This window comes from Melanostigma gelatinosum, assembly GCF_949748355.1.
Source record: "Melanostigma gelatinosum genome assembly, chromosome: 16".
In the NCBI taxonomy this organism is placed as follows: Eukaryota; Metazoa; Chordata; class Actinopteri; order Perciformes; family Zoarcidae; genus Melanostigma; species Melanostigma gelatinosum.
This window is the reverse complement of record NC_136649.1, coordinates 11,704,082-11,730,939: the sequence shown is the minus strand read 5'-3', so window position 1 is coordinate 11,730,939 and position 26,858 is coordinate 11,704,082. Positions and strand designations below refer to the sequence as shown.

The 26,858-nt window shown below is 40.2% G+C and overlaps 2 protein-coding genes, 1 pseudogene and 1 gene segment (V, D, J or C); 2 read left to right on the top strand and 2 right to left on the bottom strand.

Moving 5' to 3' along the window:
* Positions 1–1,023: 1,023 nt before the first annotated feature.
* Positions 1,024–6,514, top strand: LOC306790018 (excitatory amino acid transporter 5-like; annotated as a pseudogene). Its single transcript has 10 exons — positions 1,024–1,188; positions 1,390–1,418; positions 2,361–2,403; positions 2,514–2,726; positions 2,815–2,839; positions 4,269–4,368; positions 5,079–5,313; positions 5,487–5,622; positions 5,732–5,780; positions 6,368–6,514. The product of its transcript is annotated as an excitatory amino acid transporter 5-like (transcript).
* A 2,308-nt stretch (positions 6,515–8,822) lies between these two features.
* On the bottom strand, positions 8,823–16,605 carry elavl1a (ELAV like RNA binding protein 1a). Of its 2 annotated transcripts, XM_079286621.1 has the most exons (7): positions 16,518–16,605; positions 14,924–14,983; positions 12,442–12,634; positions 11,890–11,993; positions 11,135–11,297; positions 10,809–11,034; positions 8,823–10,379 (listed from the first exon to the last, which is right to left on the bottom strand). In XM_079286621.1, exons 2-7 carry the CDS (start codon positions 14,957–14,959, stop codon positions 10,055–10,057), a joined length of 1,047 nt encoding a protein of 348 aa, XP_079142747.1. In that variant the 5' UTR covers positions 14,960–14,983; positions 16,518–16,605; the 3' UTR covers positions 8,823–10,054. The 2 variants fall into 2 exon arrangements, with proteins under 2 accessions (XP_079142747.1, XP_079142748.1); XM_079286622.1 differs by lacking the exons at positions 11,890–11,993; positions 14,924–14,983; positions 16,518–16,605 and having other exon boundaries at positions 12,442–12,544.
* A 340-nt stretch (positions 16,606–16,945) lies between these two features.
* On the bottom strand, positions 16,946–22,135 carry tspan37 (tetraspanin 37). 3 transcript variants are annotated; one of them, XM_079286624.1, is made up of 7 exons: positions 21,976–22,135; positions 19,860–20,051; positions 19,699–19,773; positions 19,502–19,600; positions 18,932–19,084; positions 18,431–18,514; positions 16,946–17,866 (listed from the first exon to the last, which is right to left on the bottom strand). In XM_079286624.1, the coding sequence occupies exons 1-7, from the start codon at positions 22,036–22,038 to the stop codon at positions 17,795–17,797; spliced, it is 738 nt and encodes a 245-aa protein (XP_079142750.1). In that variant the 5' UTR covers positions 22,039–22,135; the 3' UTR covers positions 16,946–17,794. The 3 variants fall into 3 exon arrangements, with proteins under 3 accessions (XP_079142750.1, XP_079142752.1, XP_079142751.1); XM_079286626.1 differs by having other exon boundaries at positions 18,483–18,514; XM_079286625.1 differs by having other exon boundaries at positions 18,932–19,078.
* Positions 22,136–24,054: 1,919 nt separating this feature from the next.
* On the top strand, positions 24,055–25,695 carry LOC306790017 (immunoglobulin lambda constant 1-like). The segment is given in 3 exons: positions 24,055–24,058; positions 24,357–24,440; positions 25,246–25,695.
* Positions 25,696–26,858: the final 1,163 nt, after the last annotated feature.

Genomic DNA, 26,858 nt, shown 5'->3' with positions numbered 1-26,858 from the left:
AATCAGTCCACAGAAAGATGTCGCCTCCACTTACTCCACCTCATCTCTCCCTTTCAGTTTCACAAGGACAGCTGTGTGTTTGCCTTCTTAAATGTATTTTGCATGATTTGAATGCATCACTGCTCCTCACAGCTTTAAGTTCTCATGTCACAGAAAGTCTGAACTGTTTTCATGCACTCACACTGAAAACTGCATCAGGATGAAGTTGTCAATGATTGTCATGTTGGCTTTTCTGTGTCAGGGTGAGAGACTTTGAAAACGTATCTGACATTATGGGAATATTTTATGTGTGGTTCAGTTTCTGTCCTTTTCATGTTTGGATCCGGTTTTCTTTCTGTCTTTATTTTCTTCTTAATATTATAATTTGAACTCATGCTCCATGTTGTTGAGCTGTCCAACATTTCTTCTGAAGGTCACGTTTCATTTTTCCCTTCAGAGACTTCTGCAAACAATTTTCTGACTCAGACTGACAAATCCAAGTCTGTCAGTCTTGGAGGGACTGTGACCATCAGCGCCACATGGAGTTCAAACATCGGTGCTGATCTCAGTTGGTACCTCCAGAAACCTGGAGAGGCTCCCAAACTTCTCATTTACTCTTCATCAGCTCTCTTCTCTGGAACTCCGTCTCGATTCAGTGGCAGTAGATCTGGTTCTGACTACACTTTCACCATCAGAGGTGTTCAGGCTGAAGATGCTGGAGATTACTACTGTCTGGGCGACCATGGTGATGGGTTCACACAGTGATTTAGAGCCGTACAAAAACCTCCTTCAGTTTGATAGAAGTGAAAACGGCCGGCTGCAGGTGCAGAGAGTTGGTGGAGAGACTGTGATGAGGAGAACTGGTCCAGTGAACACGAGAGTCATCAAGCAGAACCACCATGAATCTAAATAAAACTGAAACAAACTCACAGACGCTCCTGTGGGATACATAGGCCTACTGTTCTACTCACTCACTCACTCGGATATCTGCATTCACTCAGGGGGGGGGACGGGGGGGGGGATACGGCTCGAACCTGAATCATGATGGAATGGTTGAAGAAGTGGGTGAAAAAACCGTTTCCGTGGAAAGTCAGGGTGTACGTGAAGGACTACTGCAAGAGGCACGGCCTGCTGACGCTCTCGGTCTTAGCTGTGGTGACGGGCTGTGTGCTTGGCTTTGGCCTGAGGTCGCTCAACCTGTCCACACAGGTATGGATGGATAGAAAATGAACAGGGGGCAATGTGGCTAGCTTTGTATCTTACAGACTTCCATTTTTTAAATTATTACCTTGATATAATGTGTTGGCAGTTGTAACACTGTGTGCAAATTAACTCAATATTCAGGATGTGAAGCAACAGCCAGTCTGAGCTGTTCACTTCAGTTGTTAAAGCCTCTCATGTAATCGTGAGAGTGGAAGCAGAGACAAGCAGAGCATCGGGTATAACAAGGAAGCAGGGGTGTCGGAAGTGCTGAAATAGTTCAAGCTGCTATAAATCAATAATTATATATTAACATTGGCTCACTTGAGCACCAGAAGAAAGACATTGCTTGTATTGAAGAACCCATAGAGAAGAGTCCCCCAACTCTGCAGTTGCTCTCAGCTTCATTCATTTTTATCGCATTTTTGCTTTCATATCGTGTCATTTTCTGTTGCAGCAAGTTTTCATTTAAAAAAAGCACTTTAAATACCCACTGTACATTACCTGCTCAGCATCAAACATCACGACTAGCTGGTGGACGTTGGGGTTAAAAGAGCTTTGTGGTGGACTTCAATGTAAGCAAAAGCAATGTAATTTGGTGTTTACACTCCTAGAAATAAGGTTTGCTTCAGGTGTTACTCTCTCGCACCGGCTAAGATCTACTTCTCCCTTGTTTGTCCCTTGAAAGTGGTATATTAAATGATATTACTGATACATTAACATGTGTTTTACTGCACTGCTCAAAGCTACAGTTGTGTTGTTTGATTTGTAACAATGCATTGTATTGTTATAAGACAATCTGTTTTTCCATGTCAAATCTTTGTAAAGTAATTAGTAACTACAACACTCGAATAAAAGTAGTGAAGTAAACATTTCCTATTCGATGAAGTGGAGTAGAAGTAAAATGTGGCATGAAATTGAAATATTCAATGAAGCACAAGTACTTACGTTGTACTTAAGTACAGTACCAGAATGTCTGTTTGCATGGCCAGGAATCAACATTGACCCTCAATATAAAAACATTTACAAAAGTCCTGAGCTTTTTATATGCACTGAAGAATAGAAGTGAAAATATCCAAATTGAATGCAGAGTTTATTGAAATGATTCATACACCATACTATTGAATAATACCTTTCTGTGCAGACGTGTGATTTATTTGTCTGCAAATTGTCTTTTATAGGAACATGATCCCGTCAAATCTGGTTGAAGCAACGTTTCAGCAGGTGAGTGGACGAAAGGAGGAAACTTACAAAGGATTGTACGACTACTGTTCATTAATTCATGTTCTGATATTAACAAACCTCTGTGGTTGTTCTTTTTCATCCAACTCCAGTACCGAACGGATCTGGTACCTATTGTACAGAACACTGATACGATAGACTCTCAAGCCAACCATGTGTATGTCATGCCCGACTACCACAACCCTCAACTGGGCCACCCAGTCTTCCTGGAGATCACCCCGGCTCCCGACGTCAAGTATAAAGTCGTCGCCAGTACCAGCAAGGGCATGAACGTACTGGGGATTGTCATCTTCTCGGCCACCATGGTAAGACAATCACACAGCTCATTATATCACAGAAAACTCCAAGAGTTATTTATCGAAGTATAATCCTTCTGGTACTGTTGTCTAATAGGTCAACCTCTATAAAGGGTATAATGGCTTGATTGATTATTTTAAAGCATATATTACATTCCTTACATTTAAAAAAATGTTGTTAAAAATCCCCCTGGCTGGTGTTTATCCAACACGACACTTTTTGTCTTTTTATTTAATTAGAAAAATAAGCTGACTTCTGTTGTGAAAAATAAAGCTATCTTTCACTCAGAGCGGATTTAAGAGGATAACGAAAGCTCTCAAGAGGCGTATAGTTATATCAAAAGCAATAGTTTATTTATCAACAGAGTTATTCAGCCCAGCAATTAAACATGCATGGGAACTAATGGTTTCACTCTCAGAGCTCCACCATCAGAACACACTTGAACATGGCAGCGTGATCATATATGTAGGGTTCCTCCCCTAGAGGCCCATTGGTCAAATTCAAAGATGCAGGCGTGGCACGTTTGTACGTGTATGACACCTGGGTGGAGGCCTGAACGTCCGTTCACATTGGCCCCTCCCAGAAGGCGTTTCTTCTGTCAGTGTGTGTGAGATGTTGAATGAGAGAGGACCTGGGAAAGAGTGTGAAGAGGGGAGACTGCTAGGGCGTTGTCCCTGTATCTCACTGTCTATTGTTCCTTCCTTATCTCTCTAAAGATGGCGGCCTGTTCCTTGTGGCGCAGTTAAATCAGTAATCTCCCTCCTGCTTCTCCCTGGCCCTAGCGTGTACTGTGTGTAATGAGTGAGTGGTTAATAAAGCTGCATAAGCTAATGGTTATTAAAACTGCAAATAAGCTAGTGTTTAATTAAAGCTGCATATAAGCTAGTTGCTAATTAAAGCTGCATATAAACTAGTTGCTAATTAAAGCTGCATATAAACTAGTTGCTAACAGTAGAAGGTGTAAACTATTACACCTTAAAAGAAATAATTTTCTCAACACTTCAATAAATCGATTTGTAGATTAAAAAGTGTACTATTTTTTCAGCTTTCATTCTTGACTTCAGTGCAAAACACTAAAGTATAATTGGCAAAATTTAGCCAATTGTTTTCAGTTTGCGGCTGCCTTTAATTGAACCACATTCAATTAATATATTAATCAATTTCCTGCATTTCTGCATTTTACTGCTGTATTTTATTTCTTACACTGTTTTTTAATGTTTTAATGCAATGAATGTTCATTGTTTTTAAATCTCCTTTTCTTTTGCCTTATGTTTTGATGCTTTTAATGGTTTTATGTGAAGTACTTTGAATTACCTTGTTGAAATGTGCTATACAAATAAACGTGCCTTGCCTTACTTAATCTGGAAAGTACATAGTGACAGCAGCTCTCAAATAAATGAGGTGGTATAAAAAATGTAATATTTAGAATATGATATATGAAATAAGTATAAAATAGCCGTGACCATTAATGATGTGATCATAAACCCTTTGTTAGAGGTGACTTGTAAGGACCTTACAAACTCGCCTGTGATTGTGCCGTCTGTTCTCAGGACTGCTGCTGGGGAAGATGGGAGAACGTGGAGCGCCGTTGGTTAACGTGTGCCAGTGCATCAACGAGTGCGTCATGAAGATTATTCACGCTGCCATGTGGTAAGTTCACACTCTCACACACACTTTCGCAAATAGACAAATTGAGTCACAGACAACACACGGGTTCGTCGCACGGCACAGCCGGATTATATCTCAAAATAAATCTCACACAGCTGCTCAGGGAAGAATCAAGTGTCCTTCCTGCTTCCCATGAGAGCTGATGAGTCGACTGGATTACGTTTAAGTGAATTCAGCTATATTAGTGCCGGATAACTGTATAAGTACAAATTAGTGCAAAATGAGTTAGGATAGCCTCGTACACTGTATGGGCAAAAGTAATTGGACACCTGAACATTACACCCACGTGTGATTTTTGGATATCCCATTCCAAAGGCATTATTCTGCTGATATAACAGCCTCCAAGCTTCTGGCGAACGGCTGCAGGGATTTTCTCCCATTCAGCCTTGAGAGCATTAGCAAGGTCTGGCACTGATGCATGGGAAAAAGGCCGGACAAGGCTCACAGTCAGCCATCAAATGAATCCCAAAGGTGTTGGATGGGGTTGAGGGCAGGTCAGTCCAAGTTCTTCCACACCAGACTCAGAAAACCTTCCATTGAGAACCCGGTTTTGTGTGCATTGTCAAGTTAAAAGATCATATTTATCATAAAAATAAATAAATCAACGGTTTTATTTGTCACATCAACGAGTCTTGAGTTTGTGCTGAAAAGGTTTGCGTGCAAGAAATGATTATCTTCCCTCCTCCATGCAGGTACTTCCCCTTCGGCATTGTGTTCCTCATGGCAGGAAAGATCCTGGATATGCACGATCCGGCCCACCTGGGGAGAGAAGCTGGACATGTACTTCATCACAGTCCTGTCTGGTTTGTTTGTGCACGGCCTCATCCTGCTGCCTCTCTTCTACTACTTCTTCACACGCAAAAACCCCTTCCCCTACATCAGAGGGCTGCTGCAGGCGCTAGTTATTGCACTGGCCACGTCATCCAGGTATGAGGATACAGGTATTTTAATGATTTTTGGTAGATGTAGTCCAGCATCTTAGTTCTTTCTTTTTAAATATTAAACATGTGGGCCTACTGTAAGGACACCCTACCATTTCTCATTGGTCATATTTGGGACTGAACTAACCCGACCGTGTCCTCTTGTTCTCTCCCTTTCAGCTCAGCCACGTTGCCCATCACCATGAAGTGTCTCCTGGAGAACTGTGAACCGGCAGATCGCTCGCTTCGTGCTGCCAGTGGGAGCTACCATCAACATGGATGGGACAGCCCTGTACGAGGGCTGCTGCAGGCGCTAGTTATTGCACTGGCCACGTCATCCAGGTATGAGGATACAGGTATTTTAATGATTTTTGGTAGGCCAAATGAGGTATTTGGTCATAAAGCAAACTCTGATATGATGGCAGTAGCATAGCTAAAAACTCAGCTAATCTGCTTCATCAGGACTTTGTCGAGGTTTGGACAGCGGCATCTTCACCGGACAACACAACAACTGTTATCAGACTATTTTGTTAACCAACATGATGCCTGCTTGGAAATCATCTTTTTTTTTTTGCCAAGTTCTGCCCACTTGAGAAAAGCAACGACAAAAACACAAATACAGAAATCTCTCAATTGAAATATTTTTGTTTTGTAACTGTTCATGTAAGATCCCATGGCTGAAAAAGGTTTCATGGCCTTTAAATAAGTCACGTTGATGCAGATTATTTGTTAAAGTAACTTTTTTTAGGGCAGGAGTCATTTAGTATACCCTTGTTCTTACTTTTTGATACATTCTGGTCACTTTAAAGAACAATTTTGAACCATGTATAACTACTACATGATCATCCCCATATTTTATCATTTGGTTGGTAAAATTAGTTTGTGCATGGTTGGCTTTTTAAACATCAACATGGTTGCAAATTGTTGTACCACTTTAGTCTGTACTTTTTTGTCATCTGTTCTAAACAGTATTACCATGCTAAGATTTTTGTGAAGTAATTCTAGAAAAAACAATCAATCTATCTTTACTAACTGTACTGTTGGTGACTTCTTCCCGACAGAGAGACACAGTTATCTCCTTTGGTAATCAGAGCGTGGCGATGTCTGACTCTCCTCTGATTACACACCGGTGCGATTATGTGTATGAGGTGGATGGAGAAAACATGCTGGAGAGACATTTGGCCTGCTACAACCTCTGCCAAGTCTGAGACACTTTCACGGGATGGACATCAAGGGATACTGCCTTCTAACGCACACAGATTCACCTCTTTGGATCAAAGGGACCATCATCTGAGGCCTGAAAAAAAAGTCCAGTTTAGTTAACATCCTGCTAAGTTTCTGTTCTAAATGAGACCAACGTTTGAGTAAATTGTGGTGTCAGGGTTTAGCGGCTTTACTGGATTTTGCCCGTGCCATGGTAATAACAAAAAACTTCATTACTTGATATATTGTATGTTTCCGTTCAGTTCTGACTGGGAGGGAATGCATTAAGTTTCACATGTAACCTAAATCTTAAATACACTCTGCATGCGGCTGAAGAAATGATGTGTTGCAATGACATGCATGAGATGGACTTAGTTAGCGGTGAAACTTAAACATTCATACGCCTGTTAGGCCTGTCAAGGTTTTGAGTTGCCTTAACATGTTCTTGGTTTTTGATGATAATTCGGAGAACCGGAAAGACTTGAAAGTAAACACAAACTAAGACAAGGAGCTAATTCATTTAGTTGAAGTGAACCTTTATGTTGTGACAAGGTGGATATATATTAAGCGACAATACATGTTTGAATTATTCTAGTAAGATGATCATTTGTGTTTTCATACCTATGCTTTGAATTTATTTTGTGTCGTTTTCTAATGAAAAACTGCTGTACATCAAGTCCTGTCAATGGGTGTTTTATTCTAGACTTAATTTAGCACTTTGTTGAGCTGCAGGGATGAGTCCTAAAACCTGGAAATATGTTAGTTTTGCACTTTCGGTTTCCTGGTCTCAGGGGTGGAAGCACGACAGCATTTAAATAATCCCTTTTCTTTCCAAAACATTTGAAAGAGTTGGTCGACGCCATCATATTGATAACCTTGAAGATGGAAAACACTTCTATGATGTGAGGGAAGTTTCTCCTCCATAATAAATCAGTGGTAAGTAAATGCAAGCAGCCACTAGAAGTGGTGCAGAAAATCTACCGTGTGTTGATGGTGGTGTCAGTTACAGTAAATGTGTTGAAGGAGAAAATGCAGACATGTCTCCCCCATCTGGTCTCAGATGGTAATAACTAAAACACAGCAAATTCACAATAAGCTTCTTAAGACATTTAATTCTTTCAATTCTGAAAAGCCAACGTGTTTTATTGAAATAATCCAATGTTAGAAGACATTTAATGGACTTCAACTTAGTGTCCTTCAAAAACAAAATTAACCATAAAAACACTCAAATAACAAGTACCGCATACGTTGTCAAATAAATAATTACGCCTCCTCTGTTGTAAAATACACCATTCCCACTTATAAATTAAGGCAGAATGCAGTTAAAGCTGACTACCCCTAAAACAAATTCACTTGCATCTTCCATGCAATTCCAACTATACTGCTGAAAAAACTAAGCAGTAACATAAACACGTCAGTAGAAAATAGAAACTATAAAAAAAATAAGATGACAGTCCAAGACTACAAAAACGTTCTATTACTTGCTTTAAGCAAGCCTTGAAATATTGCACACAGTTAAAGATTGCAACACAAAAATAATGGAATTACTAGATCAAAAAGAACTTTTAAGACCAAAATCTGAACCGTGTAATGGGAATACTGCTTTCTGTGAAAGGTTACCGTTACCAAAAATGATTTGATATTTGTAACTATCACCAAGTGGTTCTCTGTTAACTTTGTGGTCAGGTTAAATGAAGAGCAGTGATGGTACCGACCACTTTTGAGAACAAGACAATCTACCAAGTGAACCGCTATTAAAAGATGAGCTGTGATATGGCAACGATCTTTTCTACATGAATCACATAAGAGTTTCACTGAGCACGTAAACAAAGCCTCACTAGTTAAAAAGTAATCCCCATTAGACAAAGATCAGACCAATGGGTTCGGGTCTAAAAGCCTGGATCTTTACGTCAACACTATTCTTATTCGTCGTGATATCGAGCGGCGCTGATGCACGACAAAAGTGGCTTCACTTTAGACAACTACACTCGAGCCGACAAATCAAATTGAGCAATCAACTCACAACTACGTACTGAAAAGACGACTCAGAAATGTTACTAATGGTCCTCCTCAGGGGTTCAAATGTATTTGGCAGTCTTAGAAAAGTTGCTTTCCTTCAAGTGTCTGTGCACAGGTTAAATATTCTTCAGCCAACATTGGTCCGTATAGTTTCTTTCACCGGCCTCAGACATTTAAAAGCCTCCATGGAGCTTCTATCAACACTGCACATTTGCTTCTAGAAAAATAGAACAAAACTCCAAACCAAATCTAAAAAAAGTAAATAAAAAAAGAAAGAAATAAACCAAACAAAACTTGCGGCGAAAAGAAATAAAATTTAATGGTTTATGCTCAAAGTGAAACAACCAAAACAAAAGAAAGGAAGAAAAGAAAGCAAATCAAAAGTGAAATCATGAACAAAGGCCATGAATTAGTCTCCAAACTTGAGCGAATCACTCGTTAAAACAAGTTTGTAACCAACATCGTAACGAATAGAAATCTATTCCTCAGAAAGAAACAAAAGTGATCCAAACAAAAAGAAAAATTAACTCAAAAGAAAAAAACAAAACAGAAAGACATACCGAGGATAAGTGACGTCGCTCTCAGTCAGTATCAGATGTAAGCTTAGTACCTCTTAAAAACAGGTATTCATCTACCTTAAATCTGCTCAGAAAAGTCATCCGCGCTAATAGGATCACATCTCTCCCTGCATTTGGTCCATCTCAATTCCCTAATCATTGACTGGGGTTCATATTCAACAGGACTCTGGTGAAATACAACTTATTAAAAGACACTTTACACAGGGATAATAAGACAAAAACCTCCAACGCTTCTCATGCTTAAAACTGGTAGGCGCTTGAGCAAAAGTCATAGATTAACATCAAAAAGACGGATATTCATAGTAACCGAAAGCAGACTGGTAATAAGTGCTTCACTTTGAAATGGACTTGAGATGGTGAGTGGTACTTTAGCTGTGTATGTGTGTGTGTCCACTGGGTGATCATTTAATGCATCTATTTCTACTGATGAGTATCCAGGACAGAGCACTTCTTTTTCCAAAACAACCAAAAATATTGGCCCTCACCTTCTTTACACCAAATCATCCACGCAAGTGTCAACCGTTAGGATAACCATTTGCGAGGCTTTTCCACTTTTTTTTTGTGTGCACTGCTCAGAACACTTCTTTAGCAAGTCCCCTCTGTTATACATGCAACACATACGGACAGTAGTTTAGCTTTTTAGATCATTTTCAAAAAGTTATCTCGGGGGTATCATGGGATTTTACCCTCTCCATCCCCCCACTAAAAATTAAAACTACAGAGTGTCCTCAAGCATGAGCATAAAGGTGAAGAAAAAAAAATCAAAAAAAAGAAATCAGCCTAAACACTCTTTTAGACAAGTACAAAGGTGCAGAAGAGTGAACATTTAACTCTGAACACACTAAAACCCAAACAGATGTGCTAGATTATAAAAACCCATACTTCTGCTCTAAAAGCCTGGCGCAGGTCATTTCCATCTCTCCTCTACACCCGATTGTCCGGCTCGCTCTACTTGTGGCCCTTGCTGGTCTTAAAGGACACTTGGAGCATCTTGTCTCCGAGCCGGTAGCCGTTCAGGCTGGCGATGGCCATGGCCGCCTCCTCGTAGTTGGGCATGGTGACGAAGCCGAAGCCCTTGCACTTGTTGGTGTTGAAGTCGCGGATGACCTTGACGTTGGTGACGGCGCCAAAGGGGCCGAACATCTGCCAGAGGATGCTCTCGTCTGCGTCCTGGCCCAGGTTGTAGACGAAGATGCACCAGCCGGAGGTGGAGTTACCGGGAGCACTGACGCTTCCAACACTACTCATGTGATCAACGCCCATGGGGGAGAACCTGGAAATGAGATTGTTTACTTTAATCAATCAACACTGAAACTGAAGGGAACGTCTGTAATCATCAATATAATGATCTGCTATATCAAACAAATGCTTATTTTATTTTTTATCTTACTACTGGTTTGTAAAACGTCCAAAACAGCAAAATCTCCAATCACAACTTCAAATGTCCATAATAGAAATATATTCAGTTTTCTCTCTCTGGAAATGTGTTATTTATACGATTTATCAACATGTCATTTTAGCTCTTCTTTATTTCCTTCTGTGATATACATTGAAACTTTCTCAGCAAAAACCAAGCAGTGCGGTTTCTCCTAGAGCCAGAAACGCGTTATAGACACAAGCAGTTGTACATGGCAGCACTTTGATACATCGAACTGGTTCAAAGACCCGTTTCCAAGGTTCTTCTGCCTAGGCTTCCTCTCACCTAAAGCGTTGTGCCTGGTGGTGTACGGGCCCTCCGAAGCGTCTGGACTGGTTGTGGTAGAGCTGAGAGATGATCTGCGTGTTCTTCGCCTGGTTCGGGTTGGCGGCGAATTTCACTGTGATTGGCTCAGCGGCACCGGGTGGTTTTTGGCCATTCAGGTTTTTGACGGCCTCCTCTGCCTCGGCCCGCTTGTCAAACCTGATGAAGGCCACGCCGCGGGACGCGCCTGGATACGAGACAACAGCGGGTGAATGCCTGTTCTGATACAAGCAGCATAAACTATATGTTACTCAAGAGAATTTCTGTAAAGTAAGGAAGCAAGTTACCTGTTGTACCGATGGCCTGGTCAACAAGTACGCGGGAGTTAATGATTTGTCCATAATGTGAAAACATGTCCTCCACATCCTTCTGGGTCATGGCCTTTGGCAGGCCGCTGATATACAGGTTGGCATCCTTTATAGTATCAGAGCTGGGCCGAGCGTATGAAACCTAGCAACAGGAAGCAACAATTGCCCGATTAAAACTCTACTGATGCACACGTACAAAACAAAGTAACAAAAAAACTATTAAAAGTACAACGAGTACTTCAATCTATTGAACTGTTGACATTTTAGCCTTTTTTTTTTTAGATTGACAGTACACGGGCAATTATATGCATTTTATAAGTTACAACTAATTCATCTGAAAAGTTGTCTATTTATTAAAATGTTAGACTTTAAAAGAAAAACTAAATAAAATGATCCGATTGGTTTCAGGCATTAAATCTTTGGTCTTTTCCAAAAATGAGAAGCATGAACGAACATTACAGCAACGAAAAAAATGAAAGCAAACTGATCAAAAGGGTACCGGTACTTTTTTTTTTGGTAATTAAATACATGAAACACGTTGAATTTGACAGAATGTGTCAAATAAAATAAGTCAAATGATAGTGAGACTCAGACATGTCAGATAGGGCAGTGAGTGAGCTGTTCCTCGGGCTGACATGTACTAGCTAGTTAGCGGACAGTGCAGGAGCCACAGAAGAGTTATATGACATGACATCTTTGGTTTGAGAATTGTAGAACACCTTGTTGCACGTTACCTTGATAGTTTTGGACTGTAGCCTTAGTCCATTCAGTGTACTGATAGCTCTGTCTGCATCACTAGGGGTAAGATAGTTAACAAATCCGTACCCTAAACTGTGGCCTAGAGAAAAAAAAAGGAAAACAATAAAACAAAACAAAAAAACGTTGTATAGTTCAAAAAAATCTGCAAACAAATAAGTATTTAAAAACAAAACACTAAATCTTAACATTGCATGCTAGTCTACACAAACAAATAGACTGTCTACACGACTGGAATAAATAAAACAAGTCTATGGTGGTGAAAAAAACTGAGCAAACTACTACCCAACTCAAACAGGAAATCAATTTGGGATATCTCTCAAATAAAAATGACATTATAAAAATCACTGAGGAAAAAGGAGAAAAGAGGCCTTCAGTAGATATCCTTCCAATAAAGATCATTTGAAAATGAGTGAAAGGCCAAACTATCTTAAGTCATAAAGCTGAACCACCACTGATGTATTCAGAGGTTGTAACACAAACGTCCATCTGGTCTGTCACAGGTCTTATCGCTTCAGAGAGCAGCATACCTGCGACTTTGTCTCGAATCAGCTTGGCGGACTCCACCTCTCCGATGCTGCTGAAGAGGCTCCGCAGCTCGTCCTGCGTCATGCTCTGAGGCAGGTAGTTCACTATCAGGTTGGTCTTCGAGTCCTTGCCCTCGTCCCCTCCCATGAGTTCTTCATAACCGTTCGACATGTCGTACACCTCCTGTATGTCGGCCAGGTGGGCCGGAAAACACAAAGTGGGATAAGTACACAGGGTGGGCACAACTAGAGCTAACACTATTTGCCTGTTGGTGGAATAAAACAAGCAATGAAATCTACATGTAATAAAATATCTTAAGGGAGTAAATTTTGTTCCTGTGCGATAAACTCCCTCCTCCTGGATCGGTACTTTCCACCTCTGTATCTCTTTCCCATTCATTCATTACATCCAACTCAAACATCAGTGTCACAACACAGCAAATACTAATGCATCTCCACTGTCACGGTTCTTTAAATGCAGTGGAGACCCAAAGTTAATGGTAACTGATTATATTAAACAAACATGTGACTGGAGTCAAGCTGCAAATTGGTCTCAATGCAGGAGTATCCACTAAGCCAGCTTGAAATGTAATCAATGGAATTCCATGCAATAGAAAAGGACACACACAAGCTAGGGCTGGGCGATAAATCGATTTAATCGATTAATTCGAATGTGTGCTTTAAGGCGATGTGTTTTATTGAAAATCGAGAAAATCGCCCCCACCCCTCCCCCCCGTTGGGTTCCCGTAGTAGAGTGCGCGCGCATTGTTTACAAACTAAAACAATGGCGGCCAGCAGCTTCACTGCTGGCCGCCGCCGCCGCCACCTCACAACAACAACCCAGCATTTTGGAGACATTCACCAACTGTACTCCGCATGAGAAGAAGAGTGCCCGGTGGAAAGCCATCACGGATGCAGTCGCGATGTATATCGCAAAAGATATGGTGCCCATATACACCGTGGAAAAGCCGGGGTTTATTCACCGTCTCAAAGCTTTGGACCCCAGGTACGTGCTACCAAGCCGTAAACATTTTTCTGACGTTGCCTTGCCTCGGCTGTACAATAGTACACGCCAAAGGATCTCTGCGGAGCTGGAGGGGATGTCATTCTACTCCGCAACAACTGACCTGTGGTCCAGCAGGTTGACCCAGACACCGATCCACTTGACTGGTGGAAGCGTCACCAACTTAACTTTCCAAGGCTAAGTACTTTAGCAAAGAAATACCTCTCTGTGCCAGCTACAAGTGCCCCCTCTGAGAGGCTTTTCAGTGTGTGGGGGGGGCATTGTTACATGCCACCGTGCATGCCTGAAGCCAGAGGTAGTAGACAGGCTTGTCTTCCTGGCAAAAAATATTTAGAAAAAACATGCACTACTGTTTAATACTGTTGGTTATGTTGTGAATGCACTTGATTTTGTTTACATGCACTTATTTACTGTGCAAAATATGTTATGTTGATGTTAGATCAGATGTTGCACTTTTGAAAATGTGAATGTTAAAGGGTCATATACATTTTATTTCATGCTGTGTTTGTATCAGTGTATTCAGTTAGAAAAGCTTACTGTAAAAAGTTACATTTGCACAGTTGTTTACAATGGAAGGCTACTATTTAATGCCATTTAATGTTATGTTTAATTAAATTTTATATTTAAATGATTCAGGCAAACAAAAGAGTGACCAAATACTTTTTGTATACTACAGGCACCTTTCTACAATGTTCAGGTTTTGTTTGCACTTTATTTTTATCAACCTACTTGGGAAAATCATCACAAAATAAAAGAAAAAATTGTTTTCAACAGCTTCTGTCATCTGCAAAAAATTTTGGGGGGAAAAAATCGATTTAAATCGTGAATCGGATTTTTTGTAAAAAAATCGGAGATTTTTTTTTTAGGCCATATCGCCCAGCCCTAACACAAGCTTTACATTTGTAAAGTAGGGAACTCGTTTTACCCCAAAATGACCTCAATCAAGTCAGTCTGAAGTCTAGTCTTATAACCGCTCTGAAATTAGTTTCGTTAACAATGCCAAGTGCCCACAACAAGAGTGGAGCCCGAGTTCAGAGTTCTTTACTTCCGCTATCTGTTCGGCAGAGCCTGTCATTGCAGACACATTTGCTGGTGGCTGTAACGGGATCGGGCCTGAAAGGGAAACGGTCTGAAGGAAGGCGACCTGACAGAGGTCCATTCATGCAAGAGAAGGGTTGTGATTGTGTATTCTGGTGGGTAAAATACTCTGCCTGAGAGAATGAATGAGAGTTCTGTATCAAACTGGTGAACATGGGCATAGCTGGTGGGAGCTGGCATGCGTGTGTGTTTTTGATTTCTCTTAGTGCTTTCAAGTTACATTTCCTTCAACCATATTCCTTGCTACCGTATAACTGCATCCAATTTCAACCACCCAAACACCTAAAATACCCGATTGTACGGCTGACATTCAGTTGATACGGGCAGTGCCGTTTGAAACGGGAGCTGAGATTTCATACTCACTTTTAAGTACTTAATGTGTCCTCGACGAACTGCCATGAAGACACTTCACTGCTCCTGAGGCTGAAGACAAAATCAGAACAACTCCGTCAGTATGGCAGCGAGCAAACATTTGAAGATTGTGACATTAAGAGGACATACACTTTACACAGCTGAGTGAAATACATAACATTGCCAGAAATTATGAAGAGAAGTTGGGATATGTGGATACACTTCAAACATTAAATTTACAACGCTATCAGCAGAATGTGTCAATTAGCAGAACAAAACAAAAAGTCCATCTCTCCACAGTGTTCAGGCCGCCTCCCGCTGCAGATTCAGACCGAGCCAAAGTATCTAATGCTATAAAGTATCGCTGTGTCTCTTTGTAATCGACGAACGGTGTATCATGAAATTAGTCAGCATGTGAACAGGAAGCTAATGCTGGTACGATCTGCAGTATTGGCTTTTCTTGGAATGTAGCTATAGTATGTATCATGTGATTCATAAACTTCCTCTCACATCTCCAGCAATGCCAAAAGCAGGGTATCCACCTGTTTACATGCTGTGTACAGTTCTCTAAAATTCTACCAAATTATGCTAATGTTGCCTAACAACAGTGTGATAATGGTTAACAAAGAAAGGGAACCTCCCAATGACACAAAGCATTGACAGCCAGGACGAAAAAAATCAAGGCAGAATATTTATATCAAATATTGTTACATTTTTAAGTAATCAGCACCAGTCCCCCTAGTGGGAAAGTGGCCTAGTGTACCATTATATTGTTAAATATCCATTTGAAAGAGGCGTGTCAGAATGGAGCTGTGGCACGAGGGTTATAGGTCAAAATATGGACGGAATGTATTCTGGACTACGAAGTGCAGTGAAAACATCTTCCAGGGTCTCACATCTTGGCCCTGCTGTGTCTGGATGAGCAACCTTAATGTTGAGGCAGCAGCTGAAGCTTCCAGAATACCGGCGGACATTAGTCAAGTAACGGTACTTAACGGTGGTGCACACGGGCAACGGTGCCGTTAGGTTAACGTCACATATTGCACAACAGTTGATGCAATTCTGTTCTGTATTGTATTACCCGTGAAGGGCAAAGGCAATCTCACGAGTTGATCTCCAACTCGTAAAACGTGTAGAGGCCCGTTTAGCGTTGCTAGCAAACGCGAGCTAGCCGGCTATAAACTCGCGCCCTCCTCTAATGAAAAGGGTAAAGTGTCCTCCATGTCCAACCAGGTTCCGACAAAAACAGGGCTTATCACTAGTCGGCACTACGTTGCATACAGATGAACCCACACCAATTGTGTCGCTTAAGGGATACATTACGTGGCAGTGTCTTGCCAGTTAGCTAACGTAAAGCACCGTGGTCATATTTTGGAGAACGTCGGATTAATACATCCATGTCCCCGCGCCTAAACCCCAACGGCCTGCTAACAGGCCACGGAGGCTAACATTAGCCACCGCTAAGCTAACCAACGGCTCCAAAGGCCCGCGAGAGAGAGAGCGGCATGACAGTCATTCGCATTTTAAACTAACCAGCACACATGGAAATATCAAAGCATACAGATGAAATGCGACGGGAAACATGCATCAACATTTTAAGCATTACCAGCTTTTGAGGGGTAGTCGTTGTTTCTGCGCCCTTCTGCTATTTTGTCGTTTCTGGGCGACGTTCACTTTCCTCCAAATTAGCCTCACGTAGTAAAGAAATCGAGGAAGAAGCTGCGTGACCACGCCCACTCGCGTCCAGCCACGCCTCTGCAGAATAGACAGCGTGTCCATCATCCACAGTCAACATGCACTCCTTCAGTAGAGCTTAACGGTGTGTTGCTGTCATATATTCAGCTTTCTGCAACATAAATACTGCCCATAAAATACTGATGGAGTTTATCATGATGTTCTCTTTGTTTTGTTTTGCTCTCTATCGGGAAAATCATCTGTCATCATCTGTGAATTAATGTTAATATACATATAAATGTCCTTGTTAGTTGTTGTGAAAATGCTTAATGGGGATTTCTGTATTTTTCACATTCATCAATCAATCAATTAAACTTTATTTCAGACTCAGGGTCCATATAAGACAAATACATACAAGAACAATAAAGGTACATAGCAGAGGGTGCAGGATACAGAACAAAATGTGAAATGTGGTACATACAAGGTACAATAATTCAGATCATGAACTATGCAAAACAAGTGTAAGTTGTGTGTAAAGTAAACAGCAAAGTGCAAGGAAATTAAGTTTAGTTTACCGTACCTTCCGAAGTGTGTCAATTTTAGACAATTATAAAATTACACATAGAGACAGCAAAAATAAGTGCTCTGTATATGATAATAACACACCGATATTCAAGAAACAATGTAACCTTACTACATATCCAGACACAAACCATCAGATCACATATCATGATTTGTTTAACAGAGCTATGGAGTGTATGAAAGATACAGGAAGGCAAAAAAAGGCCTGTATACCTTCAACCTGATGGCAACACATCATATTCACCAAACAGAAGACGTGAATCATCACTCATAACTGATTATTTCCACTCAGCAGGGTCATACGACACGTTGAGTCGACAAATACATAGACTGAAAGGTGCAACAGTATATCTAAAGCCATAAACAGCTTTCCGTAAACCATTGTAACCTTTTTGGTGTCAGAAATATCAACAACCACATTGCACAAAATGTATTTCACCACTTTGATGTCACATGTTTTGTGGTGAACAGGAGTAAACCTGTATTACTATTCAGCAGGTGAAAGGTGTGCAGCTCAGCATTATTCTAATAGCAATCCCAACAACAATGTGATGCACATTTCAACGTTACAATATGACACGCTGTTCTAGTCGTATCTTTTCAAAGTACAATGCTGTCACAGTGTCTTTACTTTTTGTCCAGTACTTGATAATCCGGATAGTCCCTCATCAGCTGTGCCACTGTCAGGAACAAAATGATCTGCATGATAAGTGGAAAAAAGAGAAAATAGTACTCTGGTTAACAGCCAAATCAAACAACGACACACACACAACAGTCAGTGCAGTGTGGAATTCATCAAAATGTATACACAATTATGATTTGTGATGAAAAGCCCAGTGAAATGCAACAATTCTGGCCACCAGCAGTCCAAGAAGGGATTTTATGTCGAGCACAGTACTTCCCAAACTCTGTTCATATGGAGTACCCCACAAACGAGCAGCATGACAATGCCTACGATGTTTAGAATGTGCAGATGTTTTGTTGGAAACAACTTCATGCTGAATTCGGACAGCACTAATCAATATTTGTATTTTTACCAATGACTCAAATAACGATGCGTTATTTGAAAGAAGTCAGTTGTGAAGAAATAATTGCCAGATTCATGAATAATGAATATAATCATGAGTTGAAGCCATAGTTTTCTATACTGGGTGTGTCAATAGGCTGTTGTTTACAAACACGTTAGCCAACAACTTTATTCGGTATAATTACAAAGGTGCACTGAAATCCTGCTGATCTAAAATGTTACGAAGTCCTTCGCACCTCCACCAGAAAAACCACTGGGGAGCCCCAGATGATAAAACTCAGCACAAACCGGAAGCTCATCTCCAGCTTCACCTGGCAGCCCTGAAAGAGAAAAACAGCAAAAACAGAGGGGTCCAATCAGACGTTCATGCTTTTTCTTATGTTTATGAGTGTTGATTTTTGTAGAGAAATGAGAGCCAAATATCACATGTAAACTAGACAAATACCAAAAAGTTTAAAAAGTTTAAAAAAAGAATGTTTACATTTTAATTTATTTTGAATTACCAAGGGCAAAAGTAACTCGGCATTTGGAATTGCTTAACAATGTTGTTGGGTTGTATAAATTTGGACAGATAAATGTCCAAATTGTTTCTATTGGTTGCTTCATTTTTTTGGAACTAGAGCATTTTAAACATTGTGCCAACCAACCCCATACTATGTGTCGATCCTCTCATGGGTCTGGCATAAATAAACAACATGACTTGAATTACTAGATTTTATCTGGATGCACATGTCTACCTGTGGGTAAAGCTGCCACGGTTGGTCCACAGTCCCATTGCAGGAGGGGAATGTAGAGTTGCAGCAGCTGTGAGGAACACAGAGTTCTCCTGTTTGGTTGAACCACGAGGTTTTTAGCCAGTCCCTGTAGTCATGGACCCCACAACACTGCAACTAACGGGAATCAAAAGACAAAAATGTAATTCTGAAAATAGGTCATTGGTTAATCAGGGTTATTGTTACGGCACAGTTTTTGAAGAGATGATTTTGTTGATGAGGAGCAAATGAGAGCCAAATTTCACAGTAAACAGGACAAATACCTACGGGTCTGCCCCAACGTACCCTTCTGTTAGCTGAAATATCCCTCTGAATGGAAAAAAACTCAGCATCTCGTTGCCATTAGACAAAGTGCGCATCTACAATTGTTGCTGCTTCTATTCATGTTTTGGATATGGTGTAGCCTGGTATTCAGGTACATGCTGCTGCTTTGGATACTTTTCATAGTAGACTTGCTACATCATTTTGTACACCAGATATGAACATGTTTGCAGTGTTTGGATGCTTCTACGACAGTTATGGCTGAACACACACCTCTTTTTGTGTCGCATCCACAGCTCGAGAGTTTGGGTCCTCTCTGCTGCCTGTGTAATTCTGAAACACTCCACTGAGGGGAGCTATCTCTGAATCCAGCTAAACAAAAAGACAGTGGACATGAAGAATGTAAACGTGCAATTATTCCAGTCTGCAGTGTCGTGAGAGCACTTGATTTTTTTGTGTAACTTTTATACCTTTGTAGAGTGAAAATAAGCCAACGCTGAAGCCGTACATTCCAGACAAAGGACCGTAACCAGCAGATAAACAAACTGGAGAAGAAAACACTTTATTATGAACAGTCCAAACAGTGATGCACACACAGATTCCCACACTCACACATATGCACAAACCTTACCAGTCCCTGCAGAAAGGTGGAATCCCTGAGGCTCAGCCAGTAGCCGAGGAACCCGCTGACCACTAAAAACGCAGCGCTGGCGAGAGCGAGGATAGCTGGTAGGGTGATGTAGCTGTGAGAGAGAAATAAGCTGTTCTCTCTCAAGTTCTTCAGCAGGTAGAATCCACTCAGGCCCACCACCAACCCCACCATCTGGTAAATAAAAAGAATGAATTCAGACAGAATATTTCTCGAGGGCTTTGTGAGACATCAGCAACATACGCTCTCAAGGACCACCATCATCCCCCCCTTTGACGTATAGCTGCATTTTTTTTATGAGGGATAAGGGAATAATTGGACCATTGGGTAAATATGCTTTTTTTTCGAGTTGGGAGTGGATGAGATGATCAATACCACACTCTTACTGGCAGGGCTTGGGGAACTCGTCTACAGAGCTGTTGCTCTGTAAATGATTTAAAAATGAGGATCAAATTAATTCATGAGAGAGTCGGTTGCTGTTACTGCCCTCAAGCTGTGTATGCTCTGTTATTTTTTTGTAATAATGTTATGATCTTTATCCAAAAATCTAAATCACCACTTAACTATTACATTATTATAATAGAGCTGGGTTGGATGAATGCTAAATGGAGAGAATCAAATAATATAGATATTATCAGAAATATTAAAAATAAATAAACATAGCCCAATAGAGTACAAAATACAATACAGTGCACATTATGAAATAAAGTAACAAAAAGTTTAAAAAAGCTAAAAAAGAATGTTTACATTTTAATTTATTTTGAATTACCAAGTGCAAAAGTAACGAGGCATTTGGAATTGCTTAAAAATGTTGTTGGGTTATAGAAATTGGAAGATGTTTTTTTTAATGTTCATGTTTTCTGGTTGTTGTTTCAGATAAATGTCCAAATTCTTTCTATTGGTTGCTTTATTTTTTTGGAACTAGAGCATTTTAAACATTGTGCCAACCAACCCCATAATATGTGTCGATCCTCTAATGCAGGGGTCTCAAACTCCCGGCCCGCGGAAAAGTAAAAAATCTTTTTTTAATTGTTTTATTTTTTAAAAGTTAGACTTGACAATAAAAATATCCCCATAGTCGAAATTATGAGATAGAAAGTCGAAGTTATGAGATAGAAAGTCATAACTGATAGAAAGTCATAATTCCGAGATAGAAAGTCAAAACTATGATAGAAAGACATCATGATGAGATACTTAAACACAGAAGCAGCTCTTTGGTTACTGTACATTTCACATGGAAATGTATTGTGAGTACATTGAAGACTACTTCAAACGTGGCTTTAAAAACACATGAAATACTTCATGCCGGATTGTGCAAACGCACCCTTGAAAGGATTTTAAGCTTTGAACAAAGTTATTGTAATAACTTGTGTTTGATATTTGTCTTTGCTATTTTCTTTAACAGTTTGATCTTTGATAGAGTAATGTGGGTTTCTTAACCCTAAATTAAAAGGATTTAAGTTATAATAACAGAAATGTGCTTAAATATATGTTTACAGAACTACATGTACAATATTTTTACACTTGAATAAACAATAATCAAATGCAGAGACAGTTATTTGCCAATATGTTAGGAGTAGTTACATTTACACAGTCTTACATTTACAACCGGCCCTTTGAGGCCGACCGTGATGCTGATGTGGCCCGGAGTGAAAATGAGTTTGAGACCCCTGCTCTAATGGGTCTGGCATAAATAAACAACATGACTTGAATTACAAACAACATCATTTTAGAAAACATTTATGTATTAAACATAGTATTATAGCTGAGGCCTTAACCTTTCAATTGCTGCAGTTTAGAACAGTGAAAAGTGTGTTTTACCAACTCCTCTCCTTAGTTCTTGTGTCTTTACAAAACGACACGCGCACACACGCACTCTTATGTCATGTGACATCTGACATGTGAGACAATCAAATGGCCTATGGGTCGGCTAGAGTAGAGTATAGGTCAATGCATTAGGCTACACACACTTCTGTCTTCTGTTTTTATATGATAATAAACACATAAGACATACATGAATGGTAAGTTATTAACAAATATGTACAGATAATATAATTATTAATGGCAGTATACAAAAACAATATAAAGCCTTACATACCCACAAAAGTTGACACGTAAACTGAAGGATTGTTTTGAACGTTTTTCTTCTCTGATCGCTCATTTTCAGACTTTAAAAGCCGCGAGGAGCGAGCGCACAATAATCGGCGCAAACTGCAGACACGCTATCATAAAGGTGGCGCAACCATTGCGGAACCGTGACGCCTTTAAGTAACCGACACGAGATCTGTGTGATGAAGGTTTAGACTTTAGAGGCACGTGATTTTGTTATAGCGCTGTAGACAATATCAACTTTCCTTCCGCGATGTCCAAAGATCAACTTCCCCAAAGAACGCGGAAACATCGCTGACGTTTGAGGTGGCAATGCAACGCAGCAAACATTTGACAGTGAATGGTAAGAGGTGAGATCTGCACTGTGCTTTAGCACTATGTCACTCTGGAGATAAAGAGTAGACTCTACACAAGACCTGAGATCTGATATGTGATGTGCAACAATCACCTGGTGTGTGATCTGAAGTGAGACGGTAATAATGAGACTTTTCATGCAATCATCTGATCAACACTGCCATCTTGTGAATTGAAGCAAAAATAACAAACAGAGAGTTAAAGCGGCCGATTTACTTTGAATTACGAGGAGGGGTACAACACCATGATGTCAAACCACTCCAATATATCCTGCATTCAAAAACTTATGAAGCAAACGTGTATAGAACTGTACAGCAAATGTGAAAACTACAATATTTCACAATAAAATGCAGTGGAGTAGTTTAAGTGCAAGTGGAAGTACCTGCATCTAGAATCTATACTATTTGGTGTAAATTCTATTTCATATGCAAGCCATCTAAGTTTTCTTAACTGGGTCCACAAATTTAGTTGCTTTACAACGTCAAACCAGGTGTGCAGGGTGAATAGTTTATTGACTTTAAAATGATACTCCTCTCTGTTTGAAATGAAACACTTTGGATTCATCATGTGAATATTAATGTAATTATTTGATTATTTTAAATGAACTCGGAAGAAGATAATAATACAAGAAAGGAAATAATTCATGTTTGTATCATTATGAAATAAAAAGGATTTTGTGAATATGATCGAGGAACAGTGAATATAAGCAGAACATGAAGTGATGTCATTTAAAATAATGTTTGTCTTGAATTATTAGTGTGAATATGTAGTGAGTGCTTGGTGAGGTTACTGTCAGCTCTGTGCTCAGTGGTCTGTGTCAGAGTCTCTTCCTCTTCAGCAGCTGCAGTCGGTTCCTGCTGTTACAGCTCAGAGTCTCTGCAGTCTGACTGAGGGAGGTTTTTGTACGACGACAAATCACTGTGTGAACACAGGGCCACTGTGGTAACTCTGACAGTAATAAACTGCTGCATCTTCATTCTGAACTCCACTGATGGTCAAAGTGAAGTCAGAGCTGCTTCCACTGCCACTAAACCGAGCTGGTGTTCCTGATTCACGTGTGCTGGCATATGTTATGATGAGCTTTGGAGGCTGTCCAGATTTCTGTTGGTACCAGAACATATAAGAGCCTGAATAAACAGCTGGGTTGGTCTTACAGGTGAGAGTGGCAGTGGATCCTGGACCAGATGTCACTACTGGAGGCTGAGTCACAGTCACCTGACCGCTGCATCCTGCAGACAAGAACAAATCATTCATTAATCAGCAGAAATAAATGAGAGAAAAGGCAGCACGTCATGTTTGAAGAGTTGCTGAGTGAATGAACCTGTGAAACAGCAGCAGGCCAGCGTCCAGATGAGGATGGTGATCAGAGTCATGGTGGTTGTGGTTCCTGCTGTGCTGACTGACAGATCTGAGTCCTGCAGTGTTGAACTCACAGGACTATAAAGCTTCTGAGTTCACTGGAGGATCAGCTGACGATGCAAAGCCTCCTCTCTATGGAAATGATTTCTCTGCTCTCAACAGACTGAAGGCAACGTGGGACACAAAACCAGGAGGAATACTGCTCAGTTTAACACAATCCATGATCTTAATGGAATAAAAGAAAATGTTTATATTAGAAGAGCAGATGAGGATTTAAGGATACATTTGATTTCACTGTGGTTGGTATCATGTGTGTGTTTGTCTGCATTTCATTTACTGACAGGGTTTACTCTGGATGAGTAACACATTTAAATTGTGATGCATATGAGTTTGTTGATGAGCAATATTAAAAAGAATCAAGTTCATTTCACCATAAACTGATATAAAACTGTGAATACATGACTTTGTTACACGGAGACTGTAATTGTTTCTCTGTCAGGTTTAGAAAAGTCAAGAAAAATGTAATAATTGATTTAATTTATATGATCATTTTAATCCATATCATTAGAAACACTTTTTAGATTCAATAAAATATATATTGTTCTGTATTGTTATGAAGAGCAGAGAGTGTTTCAGTGGATAGATGTTTGTTCACAGAGCAGGAGGTTTTTGTACGGCCACTTCATGAGTTTGTATCACTGTGGTACACTTTTGGTGGAGGAACCAAACTCATCATTGACTGTAAGTACCAGAGATTTCTATTTATAACAATATATATAAAATATAACTTGAAACAAATATTGTGTTAGACTCAGATCAAGATCATGTTTGTAGGTTATTAATTATTTTTCTTATTTTATCAAGCTGACCTCACAAACTGAGAAGAAACTTTCCGGAAATCTAAAAGAGATTCATTCTTGCGTGTTATTAAATTTAAAGAGAGGTTAAATAACTCGTATATTTTTTATTTTTTCTATAAATTTTCCTCTGTGTGCTTAAAAATCATTATGAATTTGGTGAAGTTAGACTTTTCACTCTCAAAACATGTACATAATATAAAACATATATTCGAATTTATCTTAATCAATTAGTTTGAAAATAACAAATCATTTGATGATTTAAAATGTGCTGTGGATTCCTGTTCAACACATGATTTAATCAGTAAATGCAGCTTATCTTTGTGTTCACGGTTCATTCATTTTACATGTAGTGAAAAGGAAGTGAAAGAAACAGATGAGATGGTTTTAACTGTATTCACATGAGTTTTTAAACTGTCAGTTATTCTCTGTCAAACATTATAAAACACACATGAAGATGTTTCAGCAATCGTTATCGATTAACCTTTTTAGTGACATTTACACTTGAATCATGTGGCCGATGGTCTGATACGCAGTGATTTATGAGTGCAACAGGAACACAACTTATTCAGTTTCATTTGATCAAATATAAGAAATGAACAGGATGTTATTTTATCTTTATTACAAGCATTCATTCTCATCTTTTATCTTTTCTCCCCTCTCTCTCATCCACCCTCTCTCTCCTCCAGTGGGCGTCGTGCAGCCCACCCTGACCGTCCTCCCCCCCTCCAGAGAGGAGCTGCAGCAGGGCACAGCCACCCTGGTGTGTCTGGCCAGCGGGGGCTTCCCCTCAGCCTGGAGTCTGGGCTGGAAGGTGGGGGGCAGCAGCAGCTCCTCAGGGGTGTCACGCAGCCTGGAGGCCCTGGGGATGGACGGCCACTACAGCTGGAGCAGCACCCTGAGCCTCACTGCAGACCAGTGGAGGAAGGCGGGCTCAGTGAGCTGTGAGGCCAGTCTGAATGGACAGAGCCCTGTCACTCAAACCCTGGACCCTGACCGCTGCTCAGAGTAGAGCTTCAGCAACACTTCCTGTGTGGAAATGAAGCTGCTTCTTTGATAGAGATCTGGATGAAGCTACAGATCTCCTCTGTTTCACAGCTCTACTCAGTGTTTTAGTGTGTGTGTTGCTTTCTGATATACTGATCTTCTGCATATTCTTCTTTATGTTTCAAATTAAACTGAATTATAGATTTTCACTCCAAGATGAACTGGTGATTAATCAAAAATGTGACATGGACATTTAACTATCAATAAAACTATGAATTATAATGATTCAGTGTCTTTGTATTTCTTTTATGATATATTCTCACTTAAAGACATATCTTAATGATCATTTCAGTAACCTGATATACCTGATAAGAGTTATGAAGTAGATCTTTTGTTTCTTGGACTGTTGTTATAGTGTTATAAGCAGCCATCATTAGAGCTACAGTTAAGGATTGTTTTTTAATATCTGAGGCTCTGGTCCAACAATAATCTAACCTCCCCAGTTCATTCATAAAGAGACTGAATGAACTGACAAGAATATAAGTTTAGTTTCAGTGTGTATAGAAGAGCGTCTGTGAGTTTGTTTCAGTTTTATTTAGATTCATGGTGGTTCTGCTTGATGACTCTCGTGTTCACTGGACCAGTTCTCCTCATCACAGTCTCTCCACCAACTCTCTGCACCTGCAGCCGGCCGTTTTCACTTCTATCAAACTGAAGGAGGTTTTTGTACGGCTCTAAATCACTGTGTGAACACTCCACCACCATGGTCGCCCAGACAGTAGTAATCTCCAGCATCTTCAGCCTGAACACCTCTGATGGTGAAAGTGTAGTCAGAACCAGATCTACTGCCACTGAATCGAGACGGAGTTCCAGAGAAGAGAGTTGAAGCTTTGTATATGAGAAGTTTGGGAGCCTCTCCAGGTTTCTGGAGGTACCAACTGAGATCAGCAGCGATGTCTGAACTCCCTGTGGCGCTGATGGTCACAGTCCCTCCAAGACTGACAGACTTGGATTTGTCAGTCTGAGTCAGAAAATTGTTTGCAGAAGTCTCTGAAGGGAAAAATGAAACGTGACCTTCAGAAGAAATGTTGGACAGCTCAACAACATGGAGCATGAGTTCAAATTATAATATTAAGAAGAAAATAAAGACAGAAAGAAAACCGGATCCAAACATGAAAAGGACAGACACTGAACCACACATAAAATATTCCCATAATGTCAGATACGTTTCCAAAGTCTCTCACCCTGACACAGAAAAGCCAACATGACAATCATTGACAACTTCATCCTGATGCAGTTTTCAGTGTGAGTGCAT

What these genes read in the sequence shown, in the direction of transcription:
- elavl1a (XM_079286621.1), bottom strand. Translation starts at nt 14,959, where the DNA reads ATGGCAGTTCGTCGAGGACACATTAAGTACTTAAAA. An exon ending in GACACATTAAGTACTTAAAA is followed by an intron (nt 12,635 to 14,923) that starts GTGAGTATGAAA and finishes CCGGCCCACCTG; the next exon opens with GCCGACATACAGGAGGTGTA. An exon ending in CACCAGGCACAACGCTTTAG is followed by an intron (nt 10,380 to 10,808) that starts GTGAGAGGAAGC and finishes TCTCATTTCCAG; the next exon opens with GTTCTCCCCCATGGGCGTTG.
- tspan37 (XM_079286624.1), bottom strand. Translation starts at nt 22,038, where the DNA reads ATGAGCGATCAGAGAAGAAAAACGTTCAAAACAATCCTTCAGTTTACG. An exon ending in TTACGTGTCAACTTTTGTGG is followed by an intron (nt 20,052 to 21,975) that starts GTATGTAAGGCT and finishes TTTATTTACCAG; the next exon opens with ATGGTGGGGTTGGTGGTGGG. An exon ending in CTTATTTTCACTCTACAAAG is followed by an intron (nt 19,601 to 19,698) that starts GTATAAAAGTTA and finishes CTTTTTGTTTAG; the next exon opens with CTGGATTCAGAGATAGCTCC.